Source organism: Malaclemys terrapin, chromosome 3, assembly GCF_027887155.1.
Source record: "Malaclemys terrapin pileata isolate rMalTer1 chromosome 3, rMalTer1.hap1, whole genome shotgun sequence".
Taxonomy (NCBI): domain Eukaryota; kingdom Metazoa; phylum Chordata; order Testudines; family Emydidae; genus Malaclemys; species Malaclemys terrapin.
Genome location: NC_071507.1, coordinates 64,340,324 through 64,357,052, shown reverse-complemented (window position 1 = coordinate 64,357,052; position 16,729 = coordinate 64,340,324). Strand labels below are relative to the sequence as shown.

Here is a 16,729-nt window from a genome sequence, read left to right as displayed (position 1 = left end):
TTCACTGGCAAAAATGTACTTTTGAGGTGTGAGGGAGCCATTAAGAATACACATTTGCGTTATACATTATAAGTGGATGCATCTGCATCAGGTTATACCATCTTATTTGTCCATATTAATCTATACAGTCTCTACACCACTGTTTAGCTAGTGTGCGTGTACAGGGGGATTCTCATATAGGAAAACAACTTTATCAACCCACTCTTAACTAGTAAAATCCGAGAGGTAAAAGCTCCCTCAATGACTCCATTGAGTTCTTTGTCCCTTTCTTATAAAAGTGGGGAGGCAGGAAGCCCCTAGCTGTGGCTTTCTAGACCTACACTAACTGTATTTTAAAGTGTATTGTGACTGAAGTCTCAGCCCCATTTTATGGTTTTCCCAATTAGGATTTGTTGCCTGACGTCATGTCTGCCCGAGATTGGCTGTTCAGTTCTGACACTCAGGGCAGCTACATATTCTCTCTCTCTCTCTCTCACGCAGAGAAACTTTAAAAAGAGTTTTTGAGCCTGATCTGGCTTAAAGACTATTTCTTACACACACAGAGACCACTGGCACCTCCAGCAGCCTAAACATCTGCTCCTTATTGAGAACCCCCTTCCATTGCTGTTGTTCCTCCTCCCCTTTTACTGCTGCTTAGCGCTCAGACCGTGCCCAGACCTTCCTTTCCTCTAACAATGTTTTCCTGCTTCATGGGACAACTTGTTTGCTGAAATTTCCTAACCTTTTGGGGGCGGATGGGGGAGAACTAAGTTACTCTCCTAGGAAAAAGCAAAGGCGAGTGGAAGCGGCAGCACCCCGGGGGCGGTGCAGCTCGCTCGCAGGCAAAGTGAGTAGTTGCACACACGCACAAACTTTGGAGGAGAGGAAATCCTTGCATCGGGAGCGTTGTGGAGTTTGCTGGCTGCAAGGGCTCTTGCAATGGAAATGGCTTGGATCAGGTGGGGCTTTTTGCTCTGTGCATGTGTATTTTTGTCACCGGCGCTCGATGCCGCTGAAAAGAGCAGGCTGAGGAGAATCACATACGTACTGCGCCCCGGCCAGGCGGGCTCCCGGCTGCAGAGCTCGGCTCCTCTCGGGGGCCAGCAACAGCACACTTTTAACGTCGAGCGGAATACCCGGTACAGCACCAGCACCCTAGAGCGGACTCGCAGGATGAGCAAACCGAGAAGTCCCAGCGTGCAGCTCCGCTTGGGCTCCAGCGTGCAGCTCCATCACAAACCCAGTGGCCCCGCAGCCTCCTTCGCCAAGCCGGCCAGGCTGGTTCAGCGCTCCAAACTGCAGCAACGGGGGACCCGCAGCAACAGCAGCTCCAGCCCGCAGGTTCAGCAGACGCACCCGCTGCAGGGGTAAGGCGAGCTCACCTCCCCTACTAGCCGCCTCCTCCTCCCTCCCTCTAAGCAGCCGCGCTTCGGAGGGTCCCTTAGTGGGCTGCGGAATTAATGAAGATATCACGCAAATGCCTGCCTCAGACCTCCCACCAACAGTGCAGGAGGGGCGGGCAGTGACTTTTGCGGTCACCCTGGGGGGCATCTGAAGTAAGAGTGAGATTAATCGGCCGGGCGGAGGGAGGAAACTTCACATAGCTCAACATCAGAAACAAACAGCAAGTTCACAAAGGTGCGGGTACACACGGAGGCTGTTCATTGCCCCCAGTGCAGTGTCCGCGGTAGCGATATCCCTGGGACATTCCTCATTGTTATGGTTTGATGGATTGCTAGAAAGTGGGGAGACACCCGACGTCATTGTCCTTTCGTGCCGTGAGTTCCCCGCTCGTTTTCTGGGCTAGCCCTGGGGCAGCAGCTCTTTAAAACTGCCCATCGCTGCCTCCTCCTCGCCCCTCAGCGCGGCGGCTGCAGGGCTTTGTTTGGCTTCTCCCCAGTACCTGAGCGTGGGGCTGGCAACCAGGGCAGATTTTAGCCCTGACGGAACTTTTTTTTTTAAAGGGGGGGGGCGGTAATCCTTCTACCGGGGTGTGTGTGAGAAAAACGGGGAAGAGTCGGATCCAGGCTTTGGGGTCTAATCTTTGGGAAAGCCACAAGCCATGCAACCAGCTCCGAAATCGGTAATCTCTCTCACATGCCCCTGTAGCTGGGCGCGGGGTTGGCTCGTCCGGTCATGTGCAAGGAAAGAGCTTGTGGCCCCAGCTATAACCACAAACCCAATTCCCCTTGTGGGGGCAGGGGAGACCCCATTAGAGGAGGTATTGAAAACAGTGAGCTTCTGTTATGATTTAGAGCTATTGTATCTTTCAAATTAGGGGGTTTCTCCTGAGGGCTTTAAACTCCATTTCTTGCCAACTCCTGAAATACCTTATAGGGAGCAGGAGTTTGTGGAGTGCTTGTCTTCAGACTCTTCCTTCTTCCCACCTTTTCTCCCCTCCCGAGGTGTGGAACAGTATTTTCTGGAAGCAATAATGGTCCAGCTGTGAGCACTGTTGAATTACAGGGCACTTCTCTTAAAGCCCTACTCCTGGGCACAGGTACCTTGTCAAGGGCTGAGTTGGATTGTTTCCTTTCTTTACTGCAGGGTGAACGTCTGCGGAGGACAGTGCTGTCATGGCTGGAGCAAAGCGCCTGGCTTCCAGAGGTGCACCAAACGTAAGTGTCTATGTGGTAACTGGGGATGTCTGGCTAGCTGGGAGGAGAGTTGGTAGCCCAGGGTGTAGCCACAGGCTGTTAACCCCAGGCAATCATTAATCATCAGGAAATACCCTGTGCCAAAGTCAGAACCTACAGATTGGGGGGTGAGGGTGTGTGGGGAAATCCACGGCCTATGGATTATTTTTTATTAGGTAACAAGATACTAACAAGCTCACTGAACTGATGTTTGTTGTTTGGCTAGTAAGTTTGCTTGCTTATCTCTCAATGTTTTATTTGGGTTTTAAATATTTATACACTTGTGAGAAGGTAGCAATGCTGAAATCTTAACATTTTGGATTTTCATTCCATTCTAAACCCCTGTTTCCTGGCCCTCACAACTTTCATAAAGAATGAGCATTTCTCAAATTGATTCTCTGCGCAGAGGTGAAATTTTGGGGAAAACTTTGTAAAATGTCATTCAGATGTGTTTGAGTGATCAGAGTGTGAAGGAAACCTTTGCTGTTCATGTGTTGTGACATTTGTGAGTGGAGGGGACTCAGGACCTGAATGAGGTAGAGAAGCCCCCAAACATGCAGAAGTGGGGAGTACTGACTCTGCAGCATACACCCTCCTGGCTCCAGAGACCCATGTGAGAACCACATGGTCAAGCTCTGCAGAAAGGTGGAGCTGGAGAATGGCCATGCTGTAAGGCATCCTCCCTTGCATAGCTACAGGAATTAACTGTGTAAAATAATTCTGGGTGGGTTGGTATTATTATTCCTTGCATAAGGAACCCTTGCTAAGTGGGGCAGGATTCAGGGGTGGCTGCAAACTTCTTAGCAGATGTACTGTTATCCTGGGTCTTGGGAAGAGTTGGAGGCTACTGCAGGGACTCAGGCTCTTCACATGGGTGGTCTTGCTTCTGCTCGGTATCCTGAAAATCAAACAGACCCTGGGACATTGATCAGTTTAGCAATCAGCAGTTTTGTTTTGGTTCCCTATGTGGGATTTTCCAACACAGTGGGCAATGTGGCTCTCAGTCCTCAGTGAGGTCCTATACTTCGACCTGTATGGAGAACTAAAAAATTATATAATAGAATGGGTTGTTAAAGAGAACACACAGAGCACACGGTTTCCCTTTCCAATTTCCTTTACATTGAATGCAGTCTTTCAGACTTGCATGTCCTCAAAAATGTGTGGATTGAAATAAATGTTGCTGTGTTTATTTCAACAATTAAAGGTTGAAATAAACATTCAAGTAATAGATTTGATTACCTATCTGTGTAAGGAAACAGAAATATTTTAATGTGATTAATTACAGGGCTTGAAAAACATACCTGATACTAAGTCACTAACATGGGTAAAAATACCTGCATCACCAAGCTCCTGCAATTTAAGACATAAAACAGTTGTTCATTGTGTACTGTATTTAATTGCAACCTGTTGACAGTCAAATATTTTCAACACATTAAAAAAATTAATTTACTACATCACATTTTTCATTTGTATATCTTCTTTCTCTTCCTGGCTTCATTCTACTTCTTATCTCTTGTATTTCCATCAGTCATTAGTGTGTCTCTTTTTCGAGCAGTTACAGTGTCCTTTTCCTCTTTCTATATCCCTTTATAGCTTTCTTTATAATAAATTGTGTTCTGTCTTCTCTCCTATAATTTCTGCCTCTTTCACTTCTCCAAATTAGCCATTGATTCTTTTTCCCTTTTTTCCCTTTATTACTCTTTTTTTCTAACTTTCAAATTCTTCATAAAAGTCAGTCTGACAATCAGAACCATGTGGGGCAGACCCCTGTACTCATGTGGCATTTCACTTAAGTCAATGGTGGCCCTCTATGGGGGAGCAAGAGTTCACTCACAGCTATTGCAGGATTGGCGTCTCATATTGTAATTCTGTCAGAACAGGGACCTGTCCTCTGTGAAGCACCGAGCCCACTTTTGGTTGCCGTAAAATTATTAATAATCAGTCTCTTCCCCTTTCCTACCCACCTACATTCTCACTTGCACCCATTCACATACAGTCTCGTACCTTTCCACCCACCCTATTATACATTACCTTAGTCCATCACGTGCTTTGCTGCACATTGGGCTACCCACATTTGCCATCCTTGCCTCTCAACTGCCCTTCTCTCCAAATCTTCCCATTTCATGTTGAGGTGCTTGATGTCATTCAGAACTGTTGGTTTCCATATTGTTTGTGGTCTTCCTCTCTTTCTTCTTGCGTTTTCTGGCTTCCATTCAAGGGCGGTATTTGGTAAACATTCTTTTTTCATTCTCAGCACATGTCCCAGCCACTGATGTCTTCTTTTGTAGATTATTTGTGAGAGGGTACTTTGTCCAGTAATTTTTCTGACTTTTTCATTCGTCTTCCTATCTCTCTCTGTTATTCCCAGTATTCTCAGACATTTGTGATGAAATGCTTCCAGCTTTTGCATATCTTTCTTGGTAAGTTGCCATGTCTTACTGGTATATGTTGTGATGGTGATAACAATTGCTTTGAACTCTTTCAGTTTTTTCTTGAGGGAGATGTTTTTGAGTTGCTAGATGTTTGAGTCTTCCAAATGCAGCATTTGCCTTCCTGATTCTTCTTCTTCTTTCCTCAGAGCTAGTACCATCTTGGCTGATAGTACTTCCAAGATATGTGAAATTGTCCACGTTCTCCAGTTTCTCTTCTTCAATTTTGATTTCTGTCCCCATTAACATGATATTACATTCTTTGCATTGTATCTCAAACCTATCTTCTCCATTTCTTCTTTTACTTGGTTTGTGCATTTTTGTAGTCCGTTGGCATCTTCACTGATGAGAAGGGTGTCGTCAGCAAAGTCTAGATCGAGTCTAGATTGAATTGTTCCATTTTAGGCCATATGTATCACTGTCACATTGTTTTAATCCATACACTTAAAAGTTAGGTTGACCTAGCTACCTCAGTCAGGGGTGTGAAAAAACCCACCTCTGACCATCATATCTGTGCTGACCTAGCCCCCCAGTGTAGATGCAGCTGTGTCAATTGAAGAATGCTTCCATGGATGTAGCTAACTTTGTTTGGGGCGTGGTGTTCCTACATTGAAGGAAAAAACCCTTCTGTTGGTGTAGGCTGAGCCTGTGCTACAGAGTTATGCAGGCTATGCTGACATAGCTAAGCTGGTATAGTCTCCATAGTGTAGACATGGCCTACATAGCGTTCACTTTGGTTGTAACTTGGCAAAGCTATGAATAGCACCGGAGGTGCTGAAGATGTCTGTCTGAAGATGTAGGATGATAGCACTATGTTAGTTTAGTTTTGGAAGGTTAACTCCACAGCCATAAGAGCCAGAAACCTCCTTTTTAAAAAGAAAGCTTGGATTTGCAGAAATTGATGGCTTTCACATATAATTACTACTCCCCCTAAGTGAGTAGATTTTTTTTTGGAGCCCTGATTAATAGTTTTTTTCCTACTGGAATGGCTGTATTTGGTAGGGGTCAGCTTCCCACATACAGAGCCCTCTGCAGGGGTGCCTGGGCCTGTAGTGCCTCCTGTTCCAGGGAGTGGCAGTCCCTCCAGGACACCCTGCTTCTAACAGCAGCAGCTGCTGAGCTCCCCCAAGCTGCTTTAATGGCAGTACTTGGTACCCCCTTTCCCCAAAGAGTGGCAATAGGGGCACTGGAGCTGATTGTGTGCAGTCTTAGGAAGATATCGCTTACGCATCATGTACTGAGTGGACAGGTGGATTTTTCAAGCTCTGGTTATAAACTACATAGTTTGGAGCTACACTACTTGCTACATTTACAAGTTTCACCACCTCTATTGAGCTGCTTGATCTTACAGTCTGTTCTTGCTTCAGGGGGTGAGTTTATACATTCCTGTAAGTAACCAAACAGCTTTGCAGTTAATTGCCTGTGAGTAAATGTGCACCACATCCAACTTTAAGCATGGGGTTTTCTCCTGGAATGCTCAATCTTTCCTTTTCTTTTTTTGATGTTTAAAGCTTTATTTTAAAATAAATCATTTTCAAGCTTAGCAAAACTCTGCTGCTCAGCAATCACATACTTATTGTGTAATAAGTATGGAGTTGTAAAGTTCCGCTTTAAAAGAAAACAATATCTGTGGTTAGAGCTGTTTGACAATGGGAAAATAACTTCAAACCAGCTGAGAAAATTTTGCTCAGACTCTTAAACATTCACCTTTAGATACAGACCCCACATGGAAAATTTGAGCCCAAACAATAAATATTTTGGAAAGTTGTGAGCATGTGAACTGGGCTTGGCTGTAGTGGTTGTAACAAGTAAAAATGCAATAATAAGGCACGGTCAAATTTTAAAATGTCACTCAGTTTTTATAATACATTTAATAACAGCACTTAGTATTTGTTGCATTTTCGAAGCATTATGCAAACACACACTATTTTAATTAATTCTCCAACATTCCTTTGAGGCAGCCAAAAAGCATTATCTCGTTTGTTAGCAGATAGGGAAATGAAGGCAGTGAGAGGGGTTAAATGTGGCTTGGGCAAGTCACAACAACTGATTGGCAGAGCTGAAATTGGAAATTAGGAGTTCCTGGCTCCCAGCCCCATACCCATTCCATTGGGTCATGTTGTTGTTTTTCAACTGCGGTATTTGGTAATTACTAGCAAATTCCTGTCTATTGGGTACAACTTCTCTTTATAGAGTTGCCCCTTTCTTTCATTTTGTTTATGATTACAAAGGGCTTTATTTTTTTTTTGTACTTGAGAAATTCCAAAGATTACTCCCTGCTGTTTGCAGTACTTGAAATCTCCCAAACAGTGCATGAGAGCACTTTATAATTATAGAAGAAAGAGATAGGCAGAGGAACTGTTACAAATATATTATAAACAGTACACTGGTACAGCATGTTAATTTGAGCTGTTTCTTAGGATGCCCAGTGTAACTGTTGCATATCCTCATAAAAATACTGGTGCCTTGAGGAATTCTAAAATCCATTAATGGACTGGGACTCATGAATGCTGGGGGTGCAGGTTGGGACAGAGTTGTTGGGTTGTAGTTGAGAAAAGGAAACAGCCACATGTTGTTGCAAAGACGTGGGGAAGGATACCTACCAGGTCAGGCGGATGAATAATCTGTCATTAAACTTTTCCATTTTACTATTAACTATTCCTATGTTTTCCTCTCTCTCAGAACTAATTTACAAGTTGGTTCTTTTGAATCTGTTCTTTGGTTTTACTTTTAAGCACTTGTCTTTCAGTTACTCAAATTAACTTGGATAATTTGTTTCTACCTTAGCTAACTGTTTCCTTTGGATAAAAGTTCTGTTTTCATTTCAAATAGAAAGATGGTCCTCAATTGCAGTATTATTACTTTGTATTTATTTGCAGTAGTGCCCATTATGTGCTTTCCTTTCACACGCTTATTGATCCATGGAGAAAGAGGAAAGAGCCTGATTCTTGTATTTACATTCTGCTAGAATGCCTTATTGACCTACCTGCCATTTTTATCAGTCAGTCCCATTGCTGTGGGGATGGGAGAGAGTTATGAGACCTCCCGTCAGCAGAAACTGTTCAGCTGCGTCTATCAGTTTGCCCTTTCTTTGGGGAGACAGACTGCTCACAACTCATACTAGGTGAGACTTTCTCCCCATTGTCTTTGTCCCCCGACCCTGACTTTACCTGGCAGTAATAAACTCTAAATTATATTTTTCTATCTGTACTTTGAGGGATCAAGCAGTTTGTCCTCCTTCTATTGCAAATCAGATACTATGTTGTGATGTGAACTGGCACTCATTACAGCAGTGTGTTTAACACCCATTAAATAGCATATTCAAATCAAATTTCTCAGGCTCTTCAGAGCATTCAAACAGTTAAATAGGTGTCTATAGAGGACTGAAAAGAAAAGCTGTCAAATCTGGGTCCTTTCTTGAGTTGGTATGAATATGCAGTGGTGTTAAGGCTTAACCACACCCATTTTTCAAATGCTATTGGGAGGAGCCTATGGGTCCAGTGTTTTCTCTGTGGGACTGCCTGGCTATTTGCTTTAAATGTTGTGCACTTCAAAATGCACTCTTGGGTGCAAAATCCAAAAATATGAACATTTTGAACAGAATGTGTGATGATTGCTGTGACACTTTGGGGTTCAACCCAGTCCAATAAGGGGTTGTTTTTACCATTTGCCCTGCAACTTTGGGTGCCTTCACTGCTGTGAGTCACAGCCCTGATGCCAACACCCTGGCTTCCGCTGCCCAGTTATTTTTTGCAGAGTGACCCCAAGCACTCCCAGATGGCTGCCTTCCTTCCGGTTTCGGAGAAAACATGTTTCTCCTTGTGTTTGGTCACATACTTTACAGCATAATAGCAGCGGGTATCCATAATTCCTCACGGTGTTAATGCATACATTTCACAATATTAATCACCAATGTGTCCCCACTGGTGATAGTTGAATTACCACCTCCCCTCCTTGTTAGCTTGAGGGCTTTGTTTACTTTATATGTAATGTATCTTAATTGTCTCTGCCTGGCATCCAGGCTGGTCAGAAAAGCAAATGCACATTCCTTTGTTTAATAAGGCAGACTGTTTATGCACTACTTGCCAAACACATTTTAAGAACATAATCTAGCGCATATTTATAACTCTTTGTACACACACCTTACACAATCATCAGTGAGTTGTTAGTTTTTTCAGTTATATATTTCATGCCACCTTTTGGGTGTATATCATAACAACAGTGTGTTAGGTGTAGTATGTCAGACCTGATCAGTGCTGACAGAGTAGTGAACTCCAATGGGCGTCTGTCACAACTGAACATTAAATAAGCAACAATAAGAACATAATTTGGAGAAGGTATAGGGTACAGAGTTGCATAAGTACTTCCTAGGTTAAGATGGACTGGTTTCATATGAAAATCTTCCTGATGTTTTGCTTGTGTAGCTTGACTTATGCCTAGAAACAAGTACCTCCTTGTGATAAAATGTTCCTTTCTCATTGACATCATTTCATCCTTCACTTTAATTGCACATAAGAAAATAAAATTTCTTCCTTGTTAGCAAGCTTATTTAAGTAAGGAGACAGAAACATCTTTTCACATATAGATTCAGAAATTTGAGTAGTCACTTCTTGATCAAAATGAAGTAGTTTTCTCAGTCCTCTCTAGCAGGAACAGACACTCCTAATCCAGATAGATTTTCTGTTATCTCTAGGTGGTGTGTTAGGCTGGGATTTTCAAAGATCCTAACAGTGAGGCACTCAAATCCCATTTAAATTCAGTTGTGTTTGAGCACCTAACTCCCTTAGATTCCTTTGAAAATAATTCAATAGCTTTAATGATTTATTTTCTCTAATCAAATTAATGGAAGGTTCTCCAGTGCTAAATATTTCTTTCAAATATTTTTTCACAGTTGAGTTTTAAGTATTGGTTTAATTTGCACTCTGTTAAACTCTGGACTCAAAATTAAATATCCTAGCTACAAGGTTGTCCATTTATGAAGTTTTATTTAACTCTACTGTTAATTAATTTATTTAATTTATTGTCTATTTCTTACAAAATATTTTGTAGCAAAGTGAGCAAGCACTTTGGTAAGAAGGGCTAAAATGGTGCAAGTATTGGAGCTCTAAAACGCCATGCCACAATCCTTCTATTTCCCAACCCCCTAGGGTGCTAGTAGCATGCCCAGTGTACTGTCTCAGAGGCAAGCACTTTAGGTGCTTCAGCAGCTAGCCTGTAGGTTCTAGCCCTGGTGGGTCCCAGAAACCACTCAGACACATGGCTAAGTGAAAGTATTTTTACTAGGGCTGGCAGGAAAAGGGAAAGGTTGCAAATACTTGGGGTACAGAGGCTTAAAGAGTTACAATTCAAAGTGAGCAATAGCGGTTACTGTTTGGGTCACTGGGGTGGTCCAACTGAGTCAGGGCTCTTCAAGTGTAGTGCCAGGGGCGTCCTCTCCAGTCCAGTCTCTGGCCAAGCAAATAGGCGCTTGAAGGTTTCCAAGCCAGGTTCAGTTAATGTGTCTCAATGGGGCTACCTTGCACTAGTTCCCTGCCCAGCTGCTGCTGCTCCCACCTAAGTCCCCCACAGACCTGTGATGTCCCAGACTGTTCTGAGTGTGGCTCTGTCCACAGATTCTGGGGCTTCTCTTCAGCTCCCTGCTGACATGCTGCTCACTCCCTAAAGATCCCAGGCACTTCCTGGTTCAGAACCTTTTCCCTTACCTGGCCAGGGAAAGGGGAGAGGGCTGATGGGAAACATAATCCCTGCTTAGCCAGGAGGAAGGGGCTGTACAGTGGGGAGGAGGCTGATGGGAGTGTTAGTCCCCTGCTGTGCAGATCCATCACACTTTGAACTCAAAGCAACATTGATGACATCAGTGTTCTGGTCTCTTGGGCTTTTCTGTGTATTGGGGACCTGTAAGGATTGTGCATAGGGAAAGGACACTTTTGGGTCACTGCATTTGAAAACAAAAGAAGGATGTGCAGCATCTGAAAACTTAATATAATTTTGCTTGCACTTTCAAAACTCATTATATTCGTATATCATGATGCACTTAAAATGTTTTTCAAATCACGCATTTCACCTTAGTAGTATATGCTTTATAAGCTATGTTGAACACATTATTAGTCAAGCATTTCAAATATCAAAAATGCAATATGCGGCTTGTAACTGGCCTAATAAGGTGTACTTTTGCTAACATGAATTTTTCAATGCCTCTAGTTGAGTCTGCCTTTAATTTCTGATGTACTTTGGCATTTTAAGAGTATTCTATAAAGTTGCAAAGAGAAGAATCTTTGAGTATGTTATATTGTCATTATACTAGCCACACACTTATTTTTATATTGGGAGCAAAAGACTAAGAATATATAGTGAAGGCATTTGTTTTTGTCCCATTCCTAGAGGTCATGTTTACACAATCATTGAAGTCAATATAGGAATGTATCAAATGTTTTGAAATGGACCAGTTAAGAATTCCAACAATGTTGCACACTTTTATTAGATGCGTATTTAGGAAAAGAATTCCCTTTGGCCTCAGTTATAAGAAGAACAAAGTCCATGTGCAGAAAGATATAGATGGTCATAATATTTCCTCCACAAGAATTACAAGGATAATATCACTTTTCCAAAGAGTTTAGTATTTTTGGCTTTTTCTGAACTAAAAAAAAAAAGCTGAATGAAAAATTATTTATAGAACTGTCTGCAAGATGGCTTACATTTCTTTCAGCTGATTTACAGTCAAATAATTCTCAGTTTTAATGATTTTGTAGTCCTATTAGTTATCATTCTTGCAGAAATAAAACAGTTTGTCAAATCCACTCAGTCATAATTTTCAAAAATTATTCCTATGCGATATATATACCGGTAATCAAATTGTTGTGGAAAAAAACCTGAATGGCCAGTAATTTGTAGGTGCAGTGTCTTTGCTTGCCTCCTTTGGAATAATTTTTTGAGATCTATGGATGAAAAGATCCATATAAGTGCTAAGTATTGTTGATAGTGTATTTTATTTTTAATGTGTTCACAGTTAACTTGTTAATATTAAGGTCTCATCATTATTCCTGACTTCAGTCATTCTAGCAATTCAGTGTGAATGTTGTCTGAGTATGAACTGTAGGATTGGACCTAAGGGTATGTCTACAGAGCAATTAAACATCTGTGATTGGCTTAGGTCAGCTGACTTGGGCTTGCGGGGTTTGGGCTGTCGGGCTGTAAAATTGCTGTGTAGAAGTTTGGGCTACCCCACAAAGGGGAGAGTCCCAGAGCCTGGGCTCCAGCCTTGGGCCAAACATCTACACAGCAGTTTTTAGCCTGCAACCCAAGCCCTGCAAGCCCAAGTCAGCTGACCTGGGCCAGCTGTGACCATGCTGAAGGTCTTCTATTCCAGTGTAGATGTACCCAAAGAGACTATTGACGCTTACAAAATCAGTGCAATCATAAATGTTCTTATCTCTGGCCTACCTTTTCAAAAATGTTGACCATCCTCTCTGTTCCAATTTTATAGAGACTATGCCATGGCTGTACATTCACTCCACCATAATACCGTTCAGATCTTCTAGTTAACAGACAGCTGTTGGTCTGATGTCCAAATTCAGCTCTCTGTTTCAGTGATGTAAATCCAGAGGAATACCATTGAGTTCAATGCTATTACTTTGGATGTACCCCATTGTACTGATAGTAATTGAAAGACTCCAATGAGTTTACACAAGTATCTAGGTTGTTCAAATAAACCTAATATTGAACTTCTAATCACACAGGGTGAAATTTGCCGCATACAGATGGCCAGCAAAAGGTCCAGTCCTTAAGACCCACTTATCCTCAAAAAGGGTTTTGTTTTTTTTGGTGGCCCTCTGCACAAGGGTGAATTTCACTCATGGAGAATACTGAAATATCACTTCAATATATATACAAATATAACAATTTATATTAATATAAAAATCAGTATCAAATTAAAAAAACAGTGCTTACCATACCCTGTTATACCACACTTGCACGAGCCTATTCTAGTATAGTGTGGAAAGGAACTTGAAACCACTGCTTCTGGAGCAGATGGTATTGTCGCAACTCGGCTTTTTTCTCTTCTTGACCTAAAATTGATCCAGACATCTTTTCCAGATCTTACTACACTGGTATCTGAAACAATGCCACATTTATGCTGTTTTAATCTTGCTGCTAGTGACTATATTTTTTTTAACTTACTCTATTGTGTGCATTTTGTTTGACAATGTACTCTATTTTATATGGGAGAACATAGCGAAAAGAGATCAAAGCAGATATTTTGGAAATTAATAAAGGATGGGCAATATTTCATCAAACACATGTAGACTGATACATATTGTGACAATGTGTGCAGTAATAGAAGAGTGGCTTCCCAATAGCTCCATTTGAATTGATGGCTGGCTATGTGCTGTTTAAGAAGTACAAATTCAACGTGGATTTATCCTTTGAACAAGAAGGAAATATTTAAGGTCTGGGCTCACTAGAAATAATACAGGACTTATAAAGTTATAAATGATAGTCATTATTTTCAATTAATTAAAAATTCAGTTTTGAGTGAAAAATATCTGAATCCACCACTCAAGAGACCAGCAAAAACCAGTTGTCTGATAGAGCTGGTATTTAAATAAAAGTCAAGAATGTATGGAGGACTTTGAAGTGACTTTTGACAAAGGGTTGCTTTGTGAAAGTGATCCTAAATGCAGGTTTCACTGTCTAGTTCAGTGTCTCCAGTGTAGCCTTTAATAAATGGAAGAAATAAACTTGTAAACAAAATGACATTATTAGCGAGAGAGAACTTTACAGTTCAAGTTGAAAATCAAGGGCGAAGGTTTTAAAACCCATAATTGGGGTCAGATTCTCAGAAGTGCTGAGCATTCAGCAGCTCCCATTGGAAAAAAATCTGATCACTTCATTTGGGTGCCTAAATACAAGCTGATGTCGTCTGAAAATGTGTCCCCAAATGTATGGACATTTTGGATCAAATTTAGCCCTGTGTAAACAGGCCCAGATATATTTGACTTCACTGGAGCTATACCATCTTATACTAAGCCTGAATTTGACCCTATTTGCTCTCTTCTATGAAACTTTTTTTAGGTTGAAATTGTGTGTGTGTGTGTGTGTTTTTTTTTTTTTTTTTTTTTTTTTTTCTTATTTCTTATATTAAATCTTATCTTTAAGTTTCTCTGTTTACTATTTTTTACATAACATTAATAAAAGTCTCTGTAAATTCATTAAAACTCGCTTAGCCCGGTCTACACTGTGGGGGAGGAGGGTGGGGAGGAATCCAGCCGGTAATGAAGACATGCCCTTAGAATTTGAAGACTTTAAGTAATATTCTCTGTTCTCAATTGATCTTCAGGCAATTAAGAATAAAATAAAAACACTTCTTGTATAATATTCCCAGACAAAAATTATATTAAAATGGAATTAAAGTTGAGAGTACATCTCAGTAATTTAGGAAAAAATACATTACAGGGAAGTTGGTATTATCCCAAAATCAAGTATTATAAGCCGAAGAAATTCAAAGATAAAGTTAAGTTTAAAAGAAACCCAAACATGCATATACATGGAAATGTAATTAGGGCACCCAAGTAATCTTAACTCTTCTCTGTAGTGATGTCGTCCAGTAACCCCTATGATTATGATTGGGGCATTATATTGTTTGTGGTTTGAGATTAAATGTACTTTTTAAAAAGACACATTAGATTTTTTTTTTTCTTTTCTCCCTTTTGTGGTGTTACTATGGGGCAGAGTTAAGATTGTTTTGAGTGCCCCAACTGTGCAGTTCTATACCTTAACATGTTTGGCTTTCTTTTAAGTTTAATCTTAACTCTGAATTTCCTGGGTTTATAAAACTAGGTTTTGAGATGACCGAAACATTCCTGTGATATATATATTACTGGTAGGTTTTTTTCAGCCTTAATTCCATTTTACCATAGTTTCTGTCTAGGAATTTCCTTGGTTGTTTTGTTTAATTAAAAATTCCATGAATTAACAGTAAACAATAAATTCAAAATAATGTTAGCATGTGGTATTTCAAAAAATGTACATATGAAATATCAACCTTTAATTTTTAAAAATATCTCTTTTTATAACCATATTCACCAGTATGTTCTAGCTGCTTTATGCCACTCTGTAGTAGCATGAAGCAGCCAGAGTGAACTGGTCAATTAAACTGCATTGCAGTACCAGAGCAGTGTAAAGCAGCTGGAGTGTATACCCTAGTTTCCCCTTCCTTAGTGGAACCATGCGGTCAGACCTATAATTACAAAAACATTACATTAGGTCAGGGGTCAGCAACCTTTCAGAAGTGGTGTGCTGAGTCTTCATACATTCACTCTAATTTAAGGTTTCGCGTGCCAGTCATACGTTTTAATGATTTTAGAAGGTCTCTTTCTATAAATCTCTAATATATAACTAAACTATTGTTGTATGTAAAGTAAATAAGATTTTAAAATGTTTAAGAAGCTTCACTTTAAATTAAAATTCAGAGCCCCCCTGACCGGTGGCCAGGACCCGGGCAGTGTGAGTGCCGCTGAAAATCAGCTCACGTGCTGCCTTCGGCACGCGTGCCATAGGTTGCCTACCCCTGCATTAGGTACTCATCCTCCACCGTCCGTCCCCCCCCCCTTTGAAATGTACAGCTCTAATCCTCCAAACACTTTTGCATGTGCTTAACTTTGGAACTAACCCCATGCTTATTGTCTCCAACAGAACTGCTGTACTCATGTGCTTCTAGTTAATAAGCATGCAAATGTTTCCAGGATAGGGGCCTGAAAGTATAAGGTTTACAGTATTGAAATAGTTCTAAAGACATTTATTACTGTTTTAAATAATGTGTACTACATTAATTTATTATATTAAATTAGTAAAGTAAATATATTGACTTAAAAATTAAAATCTATTGGATGGCAGTTTAAATTTAAGTGATTTTATTGTAGTTGCATTTCCTTTGATGGTGCCAGAGGGAATAGATATCAATTGTTGAATTGCAAGAAGAGAGTATTTTATTGGTACTTATAATATTTCACCATAAAATAATCTCTAGGAGTTTCAAGGCTTTCTTTCAGTTGATATCACATACTGACACTTGATAACTTTCAAAGCTCTCCTTCCCCATTCTTTAACTTTTAAAACAATTGTTTCACATTTACAGCATTATTCACAAGAATACTGCTTGATTAAATGTGTGATTAGAGTGAATTTCACATTGTGTTTTTTTTGTTTTTTGTTTTCCCTTTTGCAGAGTTATGGACTAACATTTCATGCTGAGACTTGGAAGCTTTTTGTTTATTTGTAATTGAGACCCTTTGACCTCTGTGTTGGGTGTGAGATTGAAATGATCAGGTCTGAGTGCTACAGGATCTGATACAGATGGTGTAGATATGCTTCTGTTAACCACCTATATATATGAGTGCTTGATTCAACACTGCATATTCCAGTTTTAAACCAGTGTAATTTTATTGATTTCTTTAAACCACTATTGTGACCTCCAAATTCTGGCTTGACCAATTCCCAGCATAATTTAAAGCAGTCACTGTTTTTTATAGTGGCTTCTTACAGCCACCCATGGGCCACTCCATAACCCAGAAATAGCTGGAGTACTGAATATTGAGGACATATGCCTTTGACACCAAAACATCCCTCTTCCCCTGCCTTCTGCAAAGCCTCATGCCAGGAGGCTACAAGGGTGCAGAGGGCAGTGTC

The 16,729-nt window shown here is 40.8% G+C and overlaps 1 protein-coding gene across 7 annotated transcripts in view; it reads left to right on the top strand.

Annotated features, from left to right (window-relative positions):
- Window positions 1-496: 496 nt before the first annotated feature.
- The window catches only part of LTBP1 (latent transforming growth factor beta binding protein 1), a 332,013-nt gene continuing 315,780 nt past the window's right edge, over window positions 497-16,729 (top strand). For 2 of the 7 annotated variants that reach the window (XM_054022526.1, XM_054022522.1), the window contains exons 1-2: window positions 497-1,346; window positions 2,527-2,597. In XM_054022526.1, coding sequence (XP_053878501.1) covers window positions 919-1,346; window positions 2,527-2,597 — 499 coding nt within the window. In that variant the 5' untranslated portion in view covers window positions 497-918. The remainder of the gene's footprint in view (window positions 1,347-2,526; window positions 2,598-16,729) is intronic. The other 5 variants (XM_054022524.1, XM_054022523.1, XM_054022528.1 and 2 more) reach the window with 3 other exon arrangements.